We start from the raw sequence: 23,224 nt of genomic DNA, 5'->3' as shown, positions 1-23,224 counted from the left end.
TTAATGGTCAGCGGTTCGAAACTACCAGCTGCTCCGCAGGAGAAAGATGAGGCTTTCTACTCCCGTAAGGATTTACACCCTCGGAAACCCTGTACAGGGTCGCTATGGGTCGCAACCGACTCAACGGCACGTAACAACAACAACAAAAGGAGTTCTGGTGTGCCATTATAGGATAAGTACTGGACCATCAGGTCAGTGGTTCAAACCCACCAGCTGCTTCTTGGAAGCCTACAGTGTCATTATGAGTTGGAATCGACAAACAGTAACACAAGTTTGCTGGTTCAGACCCACTCAGCAGTGCCACAGAAGAAAGTCATGGAAATCTGCTTATGTCAAGCTCACAGCTGAGAAAAGCCTACGGCACAGTTCCGCCTGTAACATATGGAGTTGCCACGACTCGAGATCGATTGGTCAGTAATTCAAAAAACCCAATTCAGAATGAAATCTATGTACATGCTGGAATCCTGGTGTGGTGCTGTAGGGTAACCACTGGGCCTCAAGCTTGTTTAAACTGCAAGGTCAGAGGTTCAACCCAACCAGAAACCCTCTACAGGGTCACTATAAGTTGGAACAGACTCAACAACACTTAACAACAACTACATATCTACATGACAAAACAAAACCTTAAAAAAATCAGTCTGGTGATTCAATTCATTCTCTTGTTTTCTGTGACAATTGAAGTATGAAGTACCTGAGGATCAATAAGGGACAACAGATCACACATCTAGAGAGTTCATAGCCACTTTTCACACTCCTTGTACATCTTAGAAACCAACCCTGCTGGTGTAGTGGGTTAGGCATTGGGCTGCTAAATGCAAGGATAGTAGCAGTTCCAACCTTTCAACTACTCTGTGGTGCCAAGATGAGGTTGTGTGTTCCTGTAGAGATTGAGTCTCAGAAACTAAAAGGGGCACTTACTTCTCCTTTGCCCTGTGGGATTGCTATGAGTTGGAATTGACTTGATGGCAGTAGGGGTAGCACGTTTCCAGGTCTCAGGGCCTGCAGGGTCAGGTTCTCTGGGCAAAGACCAGGTAGCCCTTTGTCTTCACATTAGGTGTCCCTGTCCTGGTGTGGTGCTGTAGGATAAGCATTGGACCACAAGGTTGGTTTGAACTGTAAGATCAGCAGTTCAAATTCACCAGCTGCTCCTCAGAAATCTTATAGAGGGTTGCTATGAGTTAGAATTGACTCAGTGGTATTTAACAATAACAGCTACTGCTGTCCTTAAACACTTGATTTTTCATCAAGGGCTTGTTGATGAGTTGCCGTTGAGTCAGTTCCGACTCATGGTGTCCTTGTGTATGGAAGATTGAAACCTTGCTTGATCCTGCGTCATTTTCATGGTTATTGAGGTTTGGGTGAATCTTTCAGAACTCCCAATGGTTAGGCGCCATCTTTGTTCCTGTGATGATGCTGTTCCCCGGGAACGGCAGACACATAAGATAGACAGGACCTGGGCCTGACCCCATATTAGCACTCAGTGATTTTGCTGATACATGAGAGATGCATTTCCATTTGGGCCTAGTGGCAGCAGTTGAAGTGATACCCTAATTTCAGCATTGAGCCCTGAATGGGCGGGAAATGAAGAGGAGGGACAGAAGCAGTACTGCTGGGGTAGTGACCATGTGGTAAAATGTGATCTAGCCACCTTGTTTGCAGATTGAGTGGCAGTACTTTGGCTATCAAGGAGCTCTGGTAGTGTAGTGGTTACAAATCAGGCTGCGAACTGCAAGGTCAGCAGTTCGAAACTACCAGCTGTTCCACGGGAGACAGATGAGGTGTTCTGCTCCTGTAAAGATTTACAGCCTTGGAAACCCTGTGCAGGGTCACTATGAGTTGGAACCGACTCCGTGGCACTTAACAATAACAACTTTGGCTATCACAGTAATTCCAGTTGGTTAAATTGGGAACAGTTCAAGTTTCTTATACTATTATAACTCTGTGTGTGTGTGTGCACTAATGAGGCTGTTTTGATTAGCAACTGACAAGAACCTAAATGACACTGGCTTCAGAAAAAAGGGAGTGACCATCCCATGTACTGGCATAGCCCAGGGCTAGACTGATTGCTGCCAGAGAATCAAATGATATCATAGACTGAAACCTCATTATCTTCAGCTCCCAGTGTCTGCTGTTCATGCAGGTTTGTCCCATGGCCATGAGATTTCCATCAGATCTTTTCAGCAACTCTACTAGGAAACCTTTTCCCAACAAGTATCAGAAATAAGTCTCATTGATTCAAATGGAGACATGACCCAGTCCTGTTAATTCCACTGGTCCCTCATGGACCAGGCCTACATTATGTGTTCCCCTCTGGGTGGGCTCTTATTTTGCTTCAATCTCATAGACTGTGAGCGGGGAAAGGGTGGTCTCAAGGAAATTGAAGGCTAAAACTGATGTGCTAAATTTATAGTATATAAAACACGGAGCAGAGTGCAGGCACGTTATAAACACGAATAAATGTGAACCATCGCTCCTCTCCTCCTGGTCTTCTGATCCTCTTCTGGTCTTTCTGTACACGGGTGCCAGGATAACCCTCCTTGTTTGTGTTCCTTTAAAACTTGGATTTCATTAACCTCCTCTAAACAATAGGTTTTCTTTCTGCCAAAGCCTATAGCTCCATTACAATTTCCTGTAAATCTTCCTGCCTCCTGCCCTCTGCTTCCAGGATCTAACTAAATCTTAATAAATGACAAGGTTACTGAGTACCTAGCTGTAGAGAGCCCTGGAACCTTTCCTGCAGTGATTGTAGCACCTGTAACCATTTTGACATCCTTTTGTATCAGGAAGTCTATTTCACTTGGTATGGCTGTTCAAAGCCTCTAATTTGTCAGCTTGAAAATGACACAGTACTAAACTCCTGTAGTTCAACCTGGACTGTTGTTAGAACTCACAGTGTACAGGGAGGCATACTCAAGGAACTGATGAGACTTAAGCCAAGCACCCAGAGAGACTGTTGTTCCTAGGTCTGGGCTGGAGGTAGGAGATTGAAGGAAAGGATACATGATTCTGGAAGTCAAGAAAGAGTGAGTAAACAAGTGAAGGGTGGTCATGTGGGCCGAATCGGCCGAATCGTGTCAACGGACTTGCAGTCCAGTGGATTACTTCATATGATGTATCTCCCCATAGTCTTTGTAGCTCCCACCAATGTGTTTGCCCTGCTGGGTCTGAGCAAAAGAAGGTGGAAGAAGTTGTTGATAAGATTATATGATTCAGTTGTGAGTGATTAACTCAGGACTTCAGACAGCCAGAACTAGTTGTGATTATGAAAACTTGGAACTCTAACATGTGTGAGTCATCTCAGAAGCAGGAATGGGGGAATCTCACTACCATCACAGAAGTCAGGAGTGGTGTGTGTCTTTTGGACCCCAAGGTCTCTGTGCACTGAAGCTCCTTGTCCCTGGGATAGAGGCTTTGACGCTGGAGTTGTGATAGAGGAGCAGGAGGAGCAAGACCCAGAGTAGACAATAGAGAACGTAGAGTGCCTTCCAGTAGAAGGCTCATTTGTGTTGTGGGGTGCCTCCAGCACTTAACTGAGGAGCTAGTTTTGCTGACCCATGGAGCTAGAGTCAAGTGCCTTTAGGTTGAGCCTTAGAGAGGAGTGGTGTGCCCTGTGAGCATGTATCAGCAGCCCTGAGCTCTCTGTAACACTGCCAGAGCAGGGAAGAGGCTGTCCTAACTGGAAGAACTGTGCCCTGAGCATTTCTGAGCCTGCAACTTCCCTAATAAACCCCATAGCTGTGAGTGTGGCATCTGAGTTCTGTGTGACCAGGGCAATGAATGATCCGTCCCGGGGAGGAGGAGGGAGTACTAGGGTTAGTGTCATTGTTGTTTGGGTTTTTTTTGCAGGACTTCAGACAGCTTGAGTAAGGATGTTTCTAACATGTAGGGAGCTTTGCTTCAGACATAGCTTGGTGATTTTGAGTATTTGATTCCTCTAAGTTACCATGCTCTGATTTTGTGACTTTTAAGCATCCCTCTGGGCAGTATTTGGCTTTATAGGTCAATCTGTCTAAAGCAGGGGTGGGGAACATTTTTCTGCCAAAATTTGTAACATCATTCACGGGCCTTACAAAATTACCAACTTAAAAATTAGCCTGCTATGTTTGGCCAAACGTTTACTTATGTGATGGCTGGAACTGCAGTTGTCTTGGCCGGCCCAGACCTGGTCTAAAGAGAAGGGCTGGCTGTGTGGATTCCTGTATTTTGGTTGCAGTGGCCATTCTGTTTCTTAGCGAAAGTTAATTTGTTGAAACGATCATTTGATACCTCACTTTTAAGAACCTCATTACTGTAAATCTGATCCTGAAAAAGTCACAAAAGCCAGTGCCTGGGTGAGGCAGCTGGTTAGATCCTTGATCAAAGCTAAGTTCTCCAGGGTAAGAAGTGTTCCCTGGCAGGCCTCTTGGGGAATAACCTCTGGGAGTTTCCTCAGGCAAGATTCTCATTCTCTAGGCCAAGTCACTGCCACCATTTTTTACAATAAATCACATCAATGAATATGTAGAGACTTTTAAAGGCTAACACAAATTCACAGTTTTTTTCTTTTTTTTAGATAATACATACATATTTCAGAAAGCTAAAATAAAAATTTGAATACTGTGTCTTCTGTACATTATATTTACATAATGATTCTGACTTTATCTTTCCAAGAACAGTTGCCCAGGTGGAAGGAAAAGCAATGTAGACATGGTCTCAGGGGTTGCATTTCCATTTCAGGGCAGTTTTTCTCCCCCTCCCCTCTATCCCCTTTTCCATTTTTCTTCCCTGCCCTCTTTTGTTTTTACCTGAAGCATATCTGAATAACAAATACAAAAGTAGGTTTGCATGGTCATGCTGACTACCCAAACCACTTAGGTTTGGATGGAGCACTTGGACTTCAGATTTTGTTTCATGAGAAAAACCTGGCACAGAAAGGCAGCATGGACAAGAAGGATTCCTCAACTACAGGAATCCAGAGATGGCAAGTCAAAGCACACACATAAACGACATTTGTCATCTAAGTCATCTGTACAAGGAGGGGATTTGACATGATGGTCTGCCAGGGCCCATCCAGCTAGGTAACTGAATGCCGTTCGGTTTCAGAGCTCACGTTTTCCATGCTGTAAGAACTTGCTCTCTTTGCTAAGGTGAATACACAAATGGAACTCGATCATATTGTCCACCAACTTTGTGATGTAAAAGTTAGTGATGTTGGTAGATGAATGAAGGGCAAATCCTACCACACTTGTAGGATAAATTTGTATTCAATAGATGGGAGTTTATGTATGTTGTAGAACTGTGGTAAGCTAATCTTAACATATGGACCAGACATTCCTTTTGGGCTATAGCATTTCAGAGTTATGTCCAGTGAACCCTTTCTAAAAGCCCCGAGAGTGCATAATCTGCCTCCATGGCATCTCTCCGTTATCCATATTTCCCAGGTAACTTGGACAAGGCAGTTCTGGTCTCACAGAGATTCTGAAACCACAGGGATCTTTTTTTTTTTTTTTTTAAATCAAGAAATTATGAGTCAAGGATCTGAAACCCCAGTGTTACAGGCAAAGCCTCATTTCTGCGGAAAATGAAACATTCTGTTTCTTCCACTTCTAATAACTCGTCGAGGGAAGCAACTACTAAGTCATGATCCTGGAGCATTTCTGGGTAGTGCGACACGGCACGTTCGATCCTCGCTGAGCGCCGGACTGGAGTGATGAGCTTCATGTCTTGCACTTCTGGCATTCCAACTAGTCTGAAAGATAGGCAGCGACAGCAAGAGAGTCATCCAGAACCTTAACACTCTGTGGAAATTCCCATTAATTAAAACACAACAGACATTTCACACAAATGACAGATGTCATTGTGGTGGACAGAAGTGATCTGTGTAGGGCAGCTCTCCTCCTGAGATGGCTTTTCCCCATTCCAGAATGAATTGGGCAGTAGCTGTCTGCTGTTGTATGATGTGGTAAGTGTAGGGAGTCATTGAATGAACTATGGTTTTATTTGAAGCCTACTACTTGGCAGTTAGTGTTTATTTATTCCATAAACTTTCAAGAGTTGGCAGGCTTTGAGTAAATTGGGCCTATCACTAAATTGGGTTGGACTCCTCATGAATTCTAAGATACTTCCTAGCTTGGACAGCAAATTGCTCAAAAGATATATTTAAGATGGTAGATCAAGCTACAGATTCCAACATGTACCCCTGACAGTAAAAACATAGCCTAGAAGACAGGGTGAGAAACCTTTCCGCGTAGTGAGTCAGATCCGTGTGTCACAAAACCACTGATGGGCAGTGCTGCAGGGTCAGCACTGGACTGCTAGCAGCAAGGGTGGAAGTTCAAACCCACCAGTCACTCCTCGGCACTTAATAACAACACAAGCGAAACTAAGAGGAACCCTGGTGTTGAGCTGTGAACCAAAAGGTCAGAGGTTCCAACCTAACAGTCACTGCCACTGCACAGGAGAATGATGAGGCAGTCTGTTTCTGTCAAGATTTACAGCCTTGGAAATGCTACCGAGCAGTTCTGCTCTGCCCTATTGGGTTGTTAGGAGTCGGAATGGACTCAACAGCAGGCGCGGGGGGTGGTATCCCACTGATACAGAGGCTGTTCCTGCTGGGGTCTTCCTGACCAACCCCCTTGCATCCCCACTGGTAGGGCTGGCAGGGAAGGCAAGTCCAGTACAAATGCAGGTGAAGAGAGCAGACTGACCCTTGAAGGAAGGGGAGAGGGAAGCCGTTCTGTCCCCACTCCTTACTCTGGGGCACCCTCCTTACTGAAGCTCGGTCTCATCGGGCGGTGGGGGTGGTGTGTGTGCAGACAAAGGACATGGAGCCTCCCCTCACTTTCAGCCCCGTCTCTTAACTTGAAAGATGGACTAGACTGGCCACAGAAAAGGCAGAAGGTATCAGTGATTGTTTGACTCTGGATCAGAGGAGGAGACATTGAGAACTGGACTTCAGTTAGACCCATGAACACAAAGTATGCTTTAGGGTTTGCTTACTTAGGGATTGGGGCGATCTGTAATTTGATGCCAGGATGATTAGGCTCGCCTGCCTTGGCTACTTGAGGTGTTGCTGTAACCTGCTCCTTCTCAGTTGGAGAAAGACAAGACTTTTCACATTCCATCTTCTTGATCAGCTCTTCAGCAAGTAAAGTGTCAGTGGTAATTGCTGTGTATGAAATGCCAAGAGGAAAGAAAGGTTTAAGCAATTTAATATTTAATCTAAAAATCAATAAAATGAGAGTAGGATGTATACTGATTTCTACTTCTGGTGATACTCTAATAAGGAGTGCTGGTTTTAAGTGGAACTTATAACTAGATTTTCCTTTTAGCTCTTGGCAGTGCCCTACTGTGTCACGCTAGCCTTCTAACCAGTGCTCCAGACAGCCTTTAGCCTTTAGGCCTCCTTGCCACTTAGGAGGAGGGATCCTTATACTCTTGAAACACTTTGAGCACATCTCCATTCTCTACTCACTTTTGAGAGAGCTCCCCTAGAGACTAGTCACTGGCCTTCTATCCTTCACACCGACACCCCTCTTTCCCCAGGATACACACATGGCTATCACCTTGGACAATGGATGGAAAAATGTCTCACAGGAACACAGTTCCCATCATAGCCCAACAGCAAGGAGAAAACTGGTAGGGAGGCAATTAGACAGAAGCAGATAGGTATCATGGCTAGAGGCTGAGACCCAAAGAGAGGTCAGTAAGGCCAACAAATGCTGAGTGCATAAATGCGGAGTCGCTCCTGTTTTCAGTCCTTTGAAGGACTTGTTACCATCAAATATCTGAATTGCAGCAAAATTTCTAACAAGACCCTTATCACTGAGAACAATTATTCTGTGACCCTATTCCTCAAAGTAATGGATTACTAAACTGTAATGTCCAATGATTTGATTGTTTCCTAAAGTTAAATTTATTCTTAAAGGAAAGAGATTTGTCATTTTGTTTTCTAACAGTAGCTTGTTTTCCCTTCTTTGAATTGATATAAAAACTATTATACACAATTACAACATGCCACTTACTGTGCTGGCCACAACATTTATTAAAAGAGTGTCCTTGGAATGTTCTGGCCAATGACAGGAATGGTTAACTAAATGAAGAGCCTGTTTAAGAAGATGGCTATTGAATTTAGATGCACAAGTGTTGGTGGAATTGTTATGACTAAGCATTATGTAACTTAAACCGAGGCCTTTCTTGGTTCTGCCTCAGTCTCTCCTGAGGAGCAGCCCGTTGTCTAGTCCCATGTAGGTCTCCTAGAAGCAGGAGCTCTAGTCGAGGCTGCTCTGGTGCAGACACCTTTGTTGAGCATTAAGCACTACATTACTAGTAAGAAGAGAAATAAATTAGCTGATGACGGTGGTTGTAAGAATCAGTTCATAGAAATCAAGAAATGAGAGGCATTTCAGGGGATGTATCAATCTTTCCATTTTTCCTTGGATGATTTTTCCTTACACAGCTAAAGGGGACACATTTAAACACAAAAATAGCAGTACCTTCTGTGGTTCTGTTTGGGTCTTGCAAAATATTAAGAATAACTTCTCGCAACTCCAGTATTGGCTGGAAGGAAGAAAATACATAAACAATATTAAAAACACAGAAAAAAAGATGTAAGGGACTTCAATATCAAAGGAACTTTGTTTCCTAGTAAAAGTGTTTTTTCTTGTATTTCTTGTCTAACTATAAATAACGCTAATAAAGTTTCAGATTTATAGCTTCACGGGAAAAAGGAAGGAACAGAAAAAATGTTGGTTAGTCATAGGCACATAACTTTAATGAAGAGATTTGCTTATGAAAAACTGTCACTAATAACTCTTCTTAAATTTTCTTTTCCTTAATGATTTGCATAACATTGAAGATGTTCTACCATGGAAAAATTCTGGCCCAATGATGTAAGGCTAGCCATACAGAAAATACATTTTTAGTTTAATTTTTATTATAGAAATTATATACCTCATTACAAAAAAATTGAGAAATACGTTAAATTTCAACCATCCAAAATTTTATCACCCAAATACAACCTTTGTTAGCATTTTGGGCAATTTCTCCTTAGTTTTTCCTTTCCCTTTTTATTTTTTAAATGTACTTACATTTCTCCTCATGATTTAGGGCATAGGTAACATACTTCCTAAGAGGGAAGCTGCCTCAGATAAAGGTTTTATAATTTTGTCTGTTTTTTTTAAGGTGTGTTATGTTACTTTTGTACAGTTATATCTATGAGTCCTGGTGTGGCACTGTAGGATAAGCACTTGCCCATAAGGTCGATTTGAACTATAAGGTCAGAGGTTCAAACTCACCAGGTGCTCCTCGGAAACCCTTTGTTGTTCTTAAGTGCTGTCAAGTTGGTTCCAACTCATAGCGACTCATAGGGTTTCTGAGGAGTGGCTGGTGAGTTTGAACTGCTGACCTTGCAGTTCAAACCAACTTTGCAGTCCAGCGCATTATCCCACAGAGCCACACCAGGACTCTGGGAAACCCTATACAGCGTAACAACAACAATAACAACAACAACAGTTATATCTGGAGGAACATTATAGACCTGAGATTCTATAGCAAATAAATAAGGGATATAAACTGATGAATGTAGCAGAAAACAGTAATAGCCATATATTTCTACACAGAAAAAAAAAAAAGAATTTGCTTTAAGCTTAAGCAAATGGGAATAAGTGTATAGAATGTATTATAAAGAGTCCTAATTGTATAAAACACTTATCAAGTATAGTTTACATTTTATTGACTTTGATGAAGATGGCATATTGAATATTCATTCACTTCTAATCTCTCAAAATTTGACTGAAATGACAATCAAGGGATTTTAACAAGGCAATTACAAAGACTATAAAGAAGAAATAGTGGTGGTTTTTTGGAAGTTGGAATGTAGAAGGAATAGAAGTAACTACCTTGAGAGGGTCAAATGTGAAGTTAGCATGTGGTTGAGAAACAACCTGACTCATACCACTGGGCCTCAGAAAGTCTCAGAAATGAGATGTAGGACTAAAATCAGGAGAACTAGCCAGCATCTGGTAAAAAAAAGCAGTCCAAATTCACCCTCCGTACCTCAACTCCAAGCAGCCAGATGCCTGTGTGCCAACCCCACTCCCTTCAAATTCATCTTAAATGTATTCTCCAAATCAGTCAGTTTATGGGGGACCATCATGTGCAAGATTGAGGATTTCTACCCTTTGCCTATTGAAAAAGGGGATACATGAAATTTCTGTGCTGAAGGTTGAGACTCCCAGCTTTCTTCTTCCCTACAATACTGGCAGCCTGGTTTACAATTCCCAAAAGGACAATGGAAGAGCCTTCTCTCAAGAATCTAACCTAAATTTCTCCAATAGTAAAGACCCATCCATGCGTCCAGAGCCTTTTTCAAAACTGCTAAATATATGTAAACAGCCTAATTTCATTTGCTTCTGAATAAAACCTTGAATGAATAACAGACAACAAAACAGAGGGAGAGACAGAGAGAGGAAACATTGAAGAAACAGACAATGCAGGGAGAAAAAACTACTGTTAATATTTTAGGAGAGGTAAGAGAAGATACTGCAACTAAGAAACAACAGGATATTATATATTAAAAAAAGAAAACAAAATAGGGGTTTTGAAAATATAATAGGAAAAAGCGAAAGCTCAACAGAAAGGTTAGAAGATACATTTTAGGAAGTTCTTTAGAAAGTAGAGCAAAAAACAGATCAAAAATAGGAAAAAAGTCAGAAACTTAGACAGCACGTCTCAGAGGTCCAGTGTCCAGATCGTGAGTTTCTGAAAGACAGCAGAGAAACTGAAGGGAAGGAAATCATCAGTGTCATCACTGGAGGAAATTCTCCAGAACTGAGCGTCCCAACATGGTAGATGAAGCCAGACCATGCCTAAACACACTCTAGTGAAAGTTCAGAGCAGTTGGGGTAAAAGAAAAAAGTCTTGAAAATTACCATAGAGTAAAAACAACCAAACACAAAGGACCAAGAATTAGAGTGACCCAAGTCGATTCTTTACCAAGACGAGGCATCACATTTATCTCCCAAATGCATTCTATTGAAGCCACTGGAGAGTGCATGTGCTCTGCCAAACTAAGAGAATTAACCAAGGATGAGAAAGCTACTCAGGACACAGGGGATCTAACTCCAGAAGGACATAAAGGGAACCCCAGGTCGACAGCTGGTTGAGACGGGATAAAACAGTAACTGTCCTATCTGGTACAGGCCAGTAGTCTCTGGGAGAAAGTTCTCCAAGAAGAAGAAAACAATAGAATATCTGGTGTTTAAAAAATATTGAGGAATTGAGACCATTAGAGACTATTTTGGGAATTAATTAAATGATCAGTACTCAGATAACCAAACAAAACAAGCACAAGACAATAATTAATTTCAAGAAAAGTAGAAAATTGTGAAAGGCAAAGAAAACAATCACAGAATATATTACATGGCTTAATGTATTCATACATTTCTTACATATTCATAATGATGTGAACAATGAATAGTGACCAGGCTTCCATATCATTCCAATGGAAGTATGAAAAATTGCAAAGGCATTCAAGTGTGGTAGAGGTGTAAAATGTGTGTGTGTAGGTTGTTGAGGGTCTTTGCTGGTGTGTGTGAAAGGTGAAGTCCAATTTTCCATGATGGACGTCCCCAAATGATATGTAAAACTCAAAAATTAGAAAGCAGCAACATAAGCATATTATCTGAAACTGCAGTACTAAATATCAAACTGATTTTTCTATGCTATTATATTCCTTAAGTGTGTATTTCTACAGGGAGATTGTGACACACTCACTTGACAGAGAAAACTGATTCTATTGGTTTGCATGTAATACTGTTTTCTACAAAATATTTTCAACTAAAATGTTTATAAAGTACTTACTATACTTCATGAAATGACACTAAGACACTTAGAAGTTAAATACCACATTATGTAACTGCCATATTGCAAATAATAGAGAACCGATATGGAAGATAATTTTTACATCACCCACTCAAGATAGATACTCACTGTTGCCCCATTTCTAATGGCCTCTTCATAAAGCCCAATAACATCAAAGGTGCCTTTACTTGCCAACAGCTTTGCTTTGCAGATCCAGAATTTAGCAAACTTTTCAGCCTCAGGAATACTGGACAATATGGTAAGCACTTCATTAGAAAATACACCCTGGAAAAAGAAAATGACCCAAGGGAATTATTATCATCTCATTGTTAACTTTCATATCTCCTAATATTTATCTTAGCAGAAACCAGTCTGATGATTAATTAAAAAAATTTTTTTCTTACAGTTTTTATTGTGAATTATGTAATAGTTTACATGGCAGAACATTAGCTTTACAGTCATCCTATCGTATATCATTTCATTGCCATGGTTACAATCCCCTCCATGCATCATCAACCAACCAAAGGGTATACCCTGCAAGCCTGCCCCCAGGTCATCAGCACACAGCCCCTCTCCCTCTCTGGGTCTAAAGTCCCCAGCCACTCCATCTCTCCACGTCATTGTCTCTACCTCCATCTCTGACGTCACTGCTTCTCTGGGTAGGGTCCCACACTTCGCTCCTCTCCCTTGATGGTCCCAGGGACCTCTGCTCCTGGACTGCAAAGTCAACCAGTCCCCTCCTTTTGTTACAAAACATCTACCTTTACATTTTCAAACCTCACAGTCAGTCCTGATAGCAATTATTCACTATTGAACCACAAGAGTCCTATCCCCATCTCCTTTCATCAGCCCCGTCCAGGTAGATTGGAAACCACTCAGTGGAAATTCAACCTTCCTCCGCACCCTCCAGAACTAGGTTCACTCTTGAAAGCTTGTAAGCCAGTCACTTCTTCTTGCCTTTGTAGCACCCCCACCCTTTTGGGTAGCCAATGTCTAAGTTGCTCATCTCTGTCAACCCTGTGTACTGAGGGGGGTGGGAATGATTTACTCCCTCTTTTGAGCTACTACATGATAATTAATTTTTGAAATTTTAAAATATTTAAACATTATTGATGTTTACATAATAAAATGTAGCCATTTAATTGTACATTTCAATGAATTTTGACAACGATCATTAAATTTATATAAGGTCAAACATACTGAAAAAATGTGTATCATACTTGGAGGTAAAGAATATGTTCTACATTTTTATTTGTGTGAAAACCAATAGGCAGACAAACCTCCTATAATAATCAATTATCTATACCCAAAAAGGAGCTCAAAATGTTCATTGATTTGATCCCCTTTGGGTTTGTGCCCAGAGCAAGAAAGTGGCATGGACCAGGAGGAATTGGGAGCACCCTGCCCAAGAGTCCATGTACTGGCACACAACCAAGCAGCACCTTCTACTCTTGCCAAGATATAAGAGATTCAAGATTAATCGCAACCAAGAATTACCAATGTTTCAGAAAATGAACCTCACATAAAAAAGGAATAAAACTCAACAAACAGAAGAATTAACACTCGAACAAAGAGTTAAAGGAGCAAAGAAGAATAAACTGTACGAGTGACAAGAGAGAATGGTGCCACCATAAGACTCAAATGGACTGCTAGGCAAAAGAAGTAAGAACAGGGCTGAATAGTGCTGTGGAGACCCCTGAAGAATAAATCAGTGAGCTGAAAATTCAGCAGAGGAATTCTTCCAGAGCCTAGTACAAAAGAACAAAGAAATGAAGACTATGAAAGAAAAGTTACGAGTGCTGGAGGATGCATCTACTACCGAGGAATTCCACTACCCATCTAAGAAAAATATTCAGAGAACCAAGGAGAACACACACCCAAAGCAGTTGCAGAAGAAAATGTATAAGAATAGAACAAAGATACATGCTCAGATTGAAAAGGCCCCCAGAGAGCTAAAGCCAAGCAGCATGAATGAAACATGAACCATACGAAGAAAACAAAGATTAAAAAGAAAATCTTAAAAGTTGCAGAAAAGATTTCCTATAGAGGAAAGCCATCAAATTTTCATACTGTGGTGGTTTGAGTGTTGCTCTGAGGCTGGAAGCTATGCCATTGAGATTTTAAATCACAGCAGGGACACCCACAGTGGGTAGGTTTCAGCAGAGATTCCAGAATAGAACAGACTAGAAAGAAGGAGAGGGAGACTACTTCTGAATATTTAGCCACTGAAAATCTTATCAATAGCAGAGGAACACTGTCAGATGAGTGCCAGAAGATGAGACCCTCAGGTTGGAAGGCACTCAAAACACCACTAAGGAAGAACTGCCTACTCAAAATAGAGTTGACTATAATGATGTGAATAAAGCTTCTAGGACCTTCATTTGCTTATGGGGTACAACTGAGAAGAAACAGCTGCAAACATCCATTAATAATCAGTACAGGGAATGTATGATGTATGAATCTAGGAAAATTAGAAGTTGTCAGAAATGAAATAGTACACATAAAGATGGTTATCCTAGGCTGAAATGGACAGGAATTGGCCATTTTGAATCTGACAATCATGTGGCTTACTGTGCTGGGAACATCAAATCGAAGAGGAATGGCATCACATTTATCTTTTAAAATGTAAGTATCAAGATCTGTCTTGAAGTACAATTCTGTCTGTGACAGAATAATATCTATACGCCTACAAGGAAGACCAGTTAATACAACTATTATTCAAATTTACGCACCAACCACTAAAGCCAGTGATGATGAAATTGAAGAATTTTACCAACTTCTTCAATCTGAAATTTATTAAACATTCAATCAAGGTGTACTGATTATTACTAGTAATTGGAATTGTAAAGGTTGGAAACAAAGAGGAAGGATTGTTGGAAAATATGGCCTTGGTGATACAAGTGATGCTAGATATCACATGATAGAGTTTTGCAAGACTAATGACTAATTTATTGACAACTGCTTTTTAAAATAACATAAAAGATGACTATACACATGGACCTCACTAGATGGAATACACAAAAATCAAATTGACTACATCTGTGGAAACAGACAGTGGAAAAGTTCTATCTCATCAGCCAAAACAAGGACAGACTGTAAACAGACCATCAATTGCTCAGATGTAAGTTCAGGCTGAAGATAAAGAAAATTAAAACAAGTTCATGAGAACCAAAATATGATCTTGAGCAGAACCTACTTGAATTTAAAGGCTATCTCAAGAACAGATTTGATACATTAGACTAGTAATGGAAGACCAGGAGAGCTATGGGATGACATCAAGAACACCATACACGAAGCAAGTAAAAGATCAGTAAAACAACAGGAAAGAAAGATAAAAAATGGATTTTAGAAGAGATTCTGAAACTTCCTCTCCAGCTTAGAGATGCTAAAGTGAATGTAAGAAATGAGGAAGTGAAAGAGCTAAACAGAAAATTTCAAAGGGCAACTTGAGAAGACAAAGTCAAGTATTATAATAAAATGTGTGAAGACATGGAGTTAGAAAACCAAAAGGGAAGAGCACAGCATATCTCAACCTAAAAGAACTGAATAAAACATTCAAGCCTCGACTTGCAATATTGAAGGATTCCATAGGCAAAATATTGAACGATGCAGAAAGCATCAAAGAAGATGGCGGTATATACAGAGTCACTGTACTAAAAAGGAACGGTTGATGTTCAACCATTTCAAGAGTAATATATGATCAAGAACTGATGGTACTGAAGGAAGAAATCTAAGCTGCATTGAACATAATGGCAAAAAACAAGCTTTAGGAATTGACAGAATGTGAATTGAAATTTTTCAACAAACTGATGCAGCCTTGGTGGCCCTCACTCATCTATGGCAAGAAATTTAGAAGACCTGGCCAACTGACTGGAAGAGATCCATATTTGTGCCCATTCCAAAGAGAGGTGACCCAACAGAATGCGGAAATCATCGGGAAGGATTATTAATATCACATTCAAGCTAAATTTTGCTGAAGATAATTAATAAATAGCTGCAACAGTTCATTGACAGGAACTGCCAGAATCTCAAGCCAGATTCAGAAGAGAACATGGAACTAGGGATATCACTGCTGACATCAGATGGATCTTGGCTAAAAGCAGAGAATATCAGAAAGATGTTTACTTGTGCTTTATTGACTGTGGATCACGACAAACCATGGATAACACTGTGAAGAATGGGTATTCCAGAACACTTAATTGTGCTTGTGAGGTACCGTAAATAGACCAAAAGGCAGTTGTTCGAACAGAATAAGGGATGTTGCTGTTAAGTGCCGTCGAGTCGATCCTGACCCATAGTGACCCTGTATAGGGTTTCCATGGAGCAGCTGGTGAGCTTGAACCACCAACCTTGGAGTTCAAATGGCTTTCCAGTCTGGCGCATTAACCCACAGCGCCACACCAGCACTATATAGAACAAGGGATAGTGGATGCTTTAAAGTCAAGAAAGGTGTGTGTGCCAGGGTTATGTCCTTTCACCATACTTACTCAATCTATATGCTGAGCAAATAATCTGAGAAACTGGATTATAAGAAGAATGTGTCATTAGGATTGGAGGAAGACTCATTAATAACTTGCAATATGAAAATGATACAACCTTGCTTACTGAATGTGAAAAGGACATAATTTATGATGAAGATTAATGACTACAGCCTTCAGTATGGATTGTACCTCAATGTAAATAAAACAAAAACCTTTTAACTGGATGCTATAAATAACATCATGATAGACGGAGAAAATATTGAAGTTGTCAAAGACTTCGTTTTGCTTGAATCCACAATTAACACTCAAGAAAGCAGCAATCAGGAAATCAAACAATGTAACTGCCACACAAGACCTCTTTAAAGTGTTCAAAAGCAAAGATGTCAGTTTGAGGCCTAAGGTGCGCCTGACCCAAACCATGGTATTTTCAAAGACCTCATATGCATGTGACAGTTGGACAGTAAATAAAGAAGACTGTAGAAGAATTGATGCATTTGAGTTGTGGTGTTGGAAGAAAATATTGAAAGTACATGGACTGGCAGAAAAACAAACAAATCTGTGTCGGCAGAAATACAACTAGAATGCTCATTAGAAACCAGGAGAGTGAGATTTCATCTCTTATATATTGGACATATTATCAGGAGGGATAAGTCCATAGAGAAGGACATCATGTTTGGTAAAGTGGAGGGTCAGCAAAAAAGAGGAAGACCCCCAACAAGATGGGCTGACACAGTGGCAGCAGCAATGGGCTCAAGCATAACAATTCGATGATGATGTAAGATAGGGCGGTACTTCCTTCTGCTGTGCATGGGGTTAATGATATAGTTGGAATCGACTCGACAGCATCTAACAGTAGAGGAATGAGAATCGGACAAACACACGACTTTGAATCAAGAACTCCAAATACAAGAAAAGAAAATGAAGCAATTAATATTTTTCAAATAAAACAATATACAATTAGAAATATTTACCCAAACTATGATTGTAGCATAAGGGTAAAAGAATAAAAATTTCACAAGTATAACAACACGGAAGTTTACCATTGAAAAATTATAAGTGAATGAACTTTTGAATCTAAGTAGAAGACTTGAAACAAAAAAGTTGTGAGAAAAGAAACCAGTAAAAACTAAAAAAAAAAAAAAAAAGACTCTTTGGGCAAGATGGTGGACTAGGCATAGGCATTACAGGGACCCTCTACAACAAAGATTTGAGAGACAAAATAATACCGACACAGATGAAAATTATGGCACCCTGAACTTCAGAAGAAAAGTTAGAGAGGTGGACGGAGTGATTGTTGAGAGGAGAGGCCGAGCAGGGACAGTGAGAGAGGGAGACGGACTCGTGAATGGTGGACTAGACGTGGCTCAACCATCTTGGGAGTAGCTTTGGCAGTGGAGGAAGGCCTGGCAGAGCAGATTTGAGCAGGTGATGGAAAAGGTGCAATTTCTTCTTTTTCCCCACGATCCCATAGTGAACAGAAGTGTGGCCAGCTCCCATTCTTATCCATCCTGAGTGCATTCTCATCCACACCGAGCCTGCTCTTCGGGTGTTAGAAGCCACATGGTGGGGAGTAATGCCAGTGTGAGGTGGGGTCTGGCTGTACCACTTTGGTGTGCCATTTTGGCACCTGGATTCAGGTGGGCTTGGTTCCAGACCTATAAAACCCACAAAGTCACCAGACCATCACTTAAGCAGTCACGCTGTCCCCAGCTACCGTGCTCCTAACAGACACTGAAACCAGCTCCATCAAGGCTCCCATGAACTACTTCCGGCCTGAGTGTCATGAATATAGGTGACACTGAGGCCATTAGGAACTCCATCCAGGGCCGGGCACCATGCTGCCACATGTCTTCCACAACTACTACATGAACTCCTTGAAAGGCAGCACCCTCTCCCTGCCATGAAATTTCTCCCCTCCAGTCCAACAACTGTTTGCTTTTATAAATAATACAACAATCCCACAATGCCCTGAAGATACAAAACAATTTTAGCTCACGTGAAGAAATGAGAGAGACTGACTCAAACAAATGACCAAGATGCAGAGGCAGAAGACATTTCTGAGGAAAAAAAGGCAATGGAATGAACTGGAAAAGAAGTAAAACAAAAAAATGATAGGTACATTCAGAGGATCAATAGAAAGATTGAGGAAAGCAAAGAGAACATAATAAAAACTTGAGAAGAATTCAGGAAAACACTACAAAAACAAACAGACAAAATATATGCAAATTTTGAAATAATACAAAACCTGCAATTAGAAATTCAGAAGATTAATATTAAGATGCCAGAAATGGACAAAAATTGAAAGGGCAATGGGATAGATATGAAGCAACTGGGGCATGAATTAGTGAGCTTGAAGATAAATCTCCGGTACCAGTAAGCTAGAAGAATAATCAGAGAAAATCATGAAAAAAATCTGAAGAAAGCCTAATAGTTACATGCTAAACCTTGAAAAGTAACAACTTATGGGTGATGGGAATTCCAGAAGAGTAGGAGAAAAGCACAGAGAAAACTGTCCAAGAGTGCTTAGAAGAAAACTTCTCTAACATCACGAAAGATGAAAAAATAAGCATACAAGATTCTGAATGAATCCTAAACAGGATAGATCCCAAAAGAATATCACCAAGACATTTCTTAATAAAATCTTCCAAAATCAAAGACAAAAGAAAGCTGCTGGAGAAAAACGAAAAGTCACCTACAAGGGAGAACTAATAAAACTAAGCTTGGATTTCTCAGCAAAAACCATGCAGGAAAGAAGGCAAAGGCATGCAAAACTCTGAAACCGCCTCCCGCCTCAAGAAAACGCCCCCGACAACCAAGAATCGTATATCCAGCAAAGCTGTCTCTCAAATGTTGTTATTCTTGTTAAGTGCCATCCAGTTGGTTCAGACACATAACAACCCTGTATAAGGTTTCCAAGGAGCAGTTGGTGAGTTTAAACCATTGACTTTGTGATTCAAACTGACCTTAAAGTTGAGTGCTTATCCTATAGTGCTACACCAGGGCTCCATCTCTCAAATAAGAGTGAAATTTCCTGATAAACAGAAATTAATACTTGTAATGACCAGACCAACTTTACAAAAAAATGCTAAAGGGTATTCTTTGGACTGAGAACCCACAACAGCCGGCAACAACCTGAGATTACCACAAATGACAACACTAACTAGAACTCAATCCAGATATAGAAATATTTAAAGTATAACAAACTTACATGATTGAAAATAGGTAGCCAGAGATATCCATGTATAATGAAGTCAACTACAAAGCACAAACAGGGAGTAGTAGTATAGACACAAAATTTCCAATGACAAGGAAGTTAAGATTTCAAGATAAAACAGGCTGTTTTAAGCATGAGAAATATTAATAAATTACAGGGTAACCTCAAAGAAAAATAATATACCTGCGCCTCAAAATAAAAAAGGAAAATCAGATTTAGTAAACATTAACATAGAAGAAAGGAAAATGACAAGAAAACCCATAAACAAAGTTAACTCAGCATAGGAAATTATGTGGAACAAAGAATCTAGTAGTACCACAAAAAAGCAGAGAAAAACGACATCAATCAATTCATACCTATTGATAATTATACTGAATGTAAACAGATGAAATGTACCAGTCAAGACACATAAAGGACAGGTGGCTAAGAAAACAGGATCCTTCAATATGCTGTCTACAAGAGACATATCAAAAAGATGGAGACAGCCTAAATGCCTATCAACAAAACGGTGGTTAAACACAATGGAATATTATACAGCATTAAAGAATAATGGTGAATCTGGGAAACACCTCACAACATGGCTGAACCTGGAGGACATTATGCTGAGTTAAATTAGTCAGTCACAAAAAGATAAACATTGTATGAGACCAGTTTTGTAAAAAGTTGTAAAAAAAAAAAAAAAAAAAGGTTTTCTTGATCAAAGAAACCTTCTATGATGGACCTGGGGTGAAGGAAACTTAATCATGAGCTAGAGGGTAGACATATGTTTACATGGGTGACAGGGCAGGTGATATGCAACAAGAGGGAGACATGGGGGAATGCAATAGCTAAAGTGAACAGAGGTAAATACTATTAACTGTTGGTACGTGGAGGGGACTGCAGTATGACTTGTTAAATGTAAAACTGATAATCTGCTCTGTAAATTTCACTCAATACTTAATAAAAAGTTAAAAAAAAAAAAAGTAACATCAACCTGGAACTAAAATTCAACAGATCTCAGCATGGAAGGTGGAACTGAAAGAGGAGTAGGGAAGTATGCTAAATTTCCTGTCTTCTTTATGAAAGAAAGTGAGAAGAAAAAGGGAATGTGTCTTGATCAATCTTAGGTATGTATTTTAAACATTTACCAGTAACTAAGGAGCTCTGATAGTGTAGTGGTTATAAGTCAGGCTGCTAATCTCATGGTCAGCAGTTCGAAACTACCAGTGGTTCTGTGGGAGAAAATGAAGCTTTCTGCTCCCATAAAGATTTACAGCCTCAGAAACCCTATACAGGGTCGCTATGATTCGGAACTGACTCCATGGCATACCACCACCACCACCAGTAACTGCAGAAGAGGGTTTAGTGCTTATTCTACAGTGCCACACCAGACTCCCAACAGAGGACGGCTGTATGCAATGTTTTGATACTAATTTTATGTGCATCGCATGGTTTTTACAAATCCACAACCTCCTTGCATGCTCGTTTCCTAAGCACGCTATGCACATTATAAGCATGTACATGTTATTAACATAAATATGGTAACTTGCAAAAAAAATGTATTTATTTTGTGATTTCTACTTTTATGCTTTGTTTGTGGTATCAAGAAAACTGGATCAAATATTGAAATAGGGGAAAAGAAACAAAAACAGAGTTAATGTAATAAAATGGTGGGCATAAGTTTCAACATGAATTGTTATAAGTGCTGTCAAGTCAGCTTTCATATCGACTCTGTATAGAGTTTCTAAGGAGCAGCTGGTGGCTTTGAACCACCGACGTTTTGATTAGCAGTTCAGTGTTTATCCCACAGAACCATATCAGGACTCCATTGAACACGACTAGTTACAATAAACATGTGTAGGCTAAATCTACTTTGAAAAATCTAAAATTTAAATTTGTATTCTAAGAAAGCAGTTTCAGATTTAGTTCAAAAAGTGCAACTGGATACATTCACAAGAGACATAATTGATGTCCTGCTGTGGCACTGTAGAACAAGCACTGAACTGCTAACTGTAAAGTCAGTGGTTCAAACCCACCAGCTGCAGCTTGGAAACTTTATACAGAGTCATTATGAGTTGGAACTGATTAAATAGCACTTAACAATAATACCTAAAACAACACAAGAAAGTTTAAAAATAAAGGGGTAGAGGTGGGAATGTGGGGGGTGGATGGAGGGGATGGTAGAGCATAGGGTAGGGGGTAGACACATCATAGTTCAGATGTTGGGGAGGGCAATACACAAGAAGGGGGAGGGGGTGGAAGAACAAGGTAGATAGGGGAACACTGAGATAGCTTTGCATGGGTTAAATGGGACAGATGTAAATAGTGATGTATCTTAACCTTGGAACAACAGGGCTCTGTGATACAGGGATCGAGGCCTAGTCTGAAAAAGGGAAGTAATGTTAAGATGCTTGACTATCTTATGAATATTGGTTTCCCTTGCCTAGTATTGTAAAATAGACACTTGAGTGGGATAGAAAGGAATGTTGGGAAACATGATGACAGAAAGCTTGTAAGCCTGTCTTCAGCCTATAACCAATTGGAATACCTAAAAGGGCTTCTGGAACTTGCCCAGTGAAATAGGCTTCTTGCAGAGCCTTTGCAGTGTAAAGGACTTTAGGTGGACTCCTGAGCCCCATCCAGAACTTTCTGAGGTGGGACATTTCCACTAGAAAGGACAAGTAGTCCAGCCTGGTACTGCTAGAGCAACAGAAGATACATCTTCATAGAAAGATCAGCAGGAAAAACCGAAAACAAAAATGGCAGTATGATTGGCTACAAGAATAAGTACACAGGCTCACAAGTGTTCCTTTAGTTCCTATGGCCTCTTTGTATGGATCCAGAGAGCCAAAAGAGAAACACCTGGGAATACATCCCCCAAGGGGCAGCCATTCACCAATGACAGTGGCCCTATTAATACCCTCCCCTCCTCTAGTAAGCAGGACTCTGAGTGGTATGACCCCATTGTCTCCAGAGCTCCCCAGTTAGGCTGTGCCAAAGCTACCCTCCGAGGGCTTTGCTTGATACCGTACCCTGCATGGCCTCCTCCTTTCCCCACCACTTCCTTCCCAGTTTCCCCTGGGAATATCTTTTTAATAAATTGGTTTCATACAAAATCCAGTGTTTTAGGCTTTGCTTTCAGCATGAGATAATGTGTAACCAATTTCTACATTACATTCCTTTTACTGAAATGCCAGGTGTAGTTTCTGTTTTTGTTCTGGTTTGTTTTTTGACTTGACCTTGACTGATAGAAAATATTGCCTAGCCAAATCTGAGACATATGAAATGACCAAAGCAAAGTTTTCTTATTTTTAAAATTTATATAAAAAAATAAGACTAACCAAATGATTTAAGCTTTCAATTTAAAAAAAATCTAGAAATAGAACAATAAACATAAAACCAGGGACTGATATTAACTCAAGAGAAAAAATAATACAAACCAAAAGACGAGTCTTTTACAGAGATGTTGTTGGCAAGCCTGATCAAAAAATAAATAAATAAATAAAGGACACAAAAATAAATGACCTAAATTGGTTCAGGAAGAAATGTTGTTATTGTTAAGTATTGTCAAGTTAGTTCTAACTTATAGGGCCCTATATAGGGATTCAGAGGAGCAACTGGTGGGTTTGAACCGCTAACCGCCAGCGCTTATTATCCTACAGCACCATACCAGGGCTTCAAGAAGAAATAGAAAACTTAAACAGATCAA

At 40.2% G+C, this 23,224-nt stretch overlaps 1 protein-coding gene across 1 annotated transcript in view; it reads right to left on the bottom strand.

Annotated features, from left to right (window-relative positions):
• Nucleotides 1–5,502: 5,502 nt before the first annotated feature.
• CKAP2L (cytoskeleton associated protein 2-like) overlaps nucleotides 5,503–23,224 on the bottom strand; it is a 36,915-nt gene continuing 19,193 nt past the window's right edge. Inside the window, exons 6-9 of the mRNA XM_006876441.1 lie at nucleotides 11,971–12,126; nucleotides 8,475–8,538; nucleotides 6,979–7,147; nucleotides 5,503–5,728 (exon numbers count right to left, since the gene is read on the bottom strand). Coding sequence (XP_006876503.1) covers nucleotides 5,503–5,728; nucleotides 6,979–7,147; nucleotides 8,475–8,538; nucleotides 11,971–12,126 — 615 coding nt within the window. The remainder of the gene's footprint in view (nucleotides 5,729–6,978; nucleotides 7,148–8,474; nucleotides 8,539–11,970; nucleotides 12,127–23,224) is intronic.

Source organism: Chrysochloris asiatica, unplaced genomic scaffold, assembly GCF_000296735.1.
Source record: "Chrysochloris asiatica unplaced genomic scaffold, ChrAsi1.0 scaffold00380, whole genome shotgun sequence".
NCBI classification, from domain to species: Eukaryota; Metazoa; Chordata; class Mammalia; order Afrosoricida; family Chrysochloridae; genus Chrysochloris; species Chrysochloris asiatica.
This window is presented reverse-complemented; position numbering and strand designations above follow the sequence as displayed.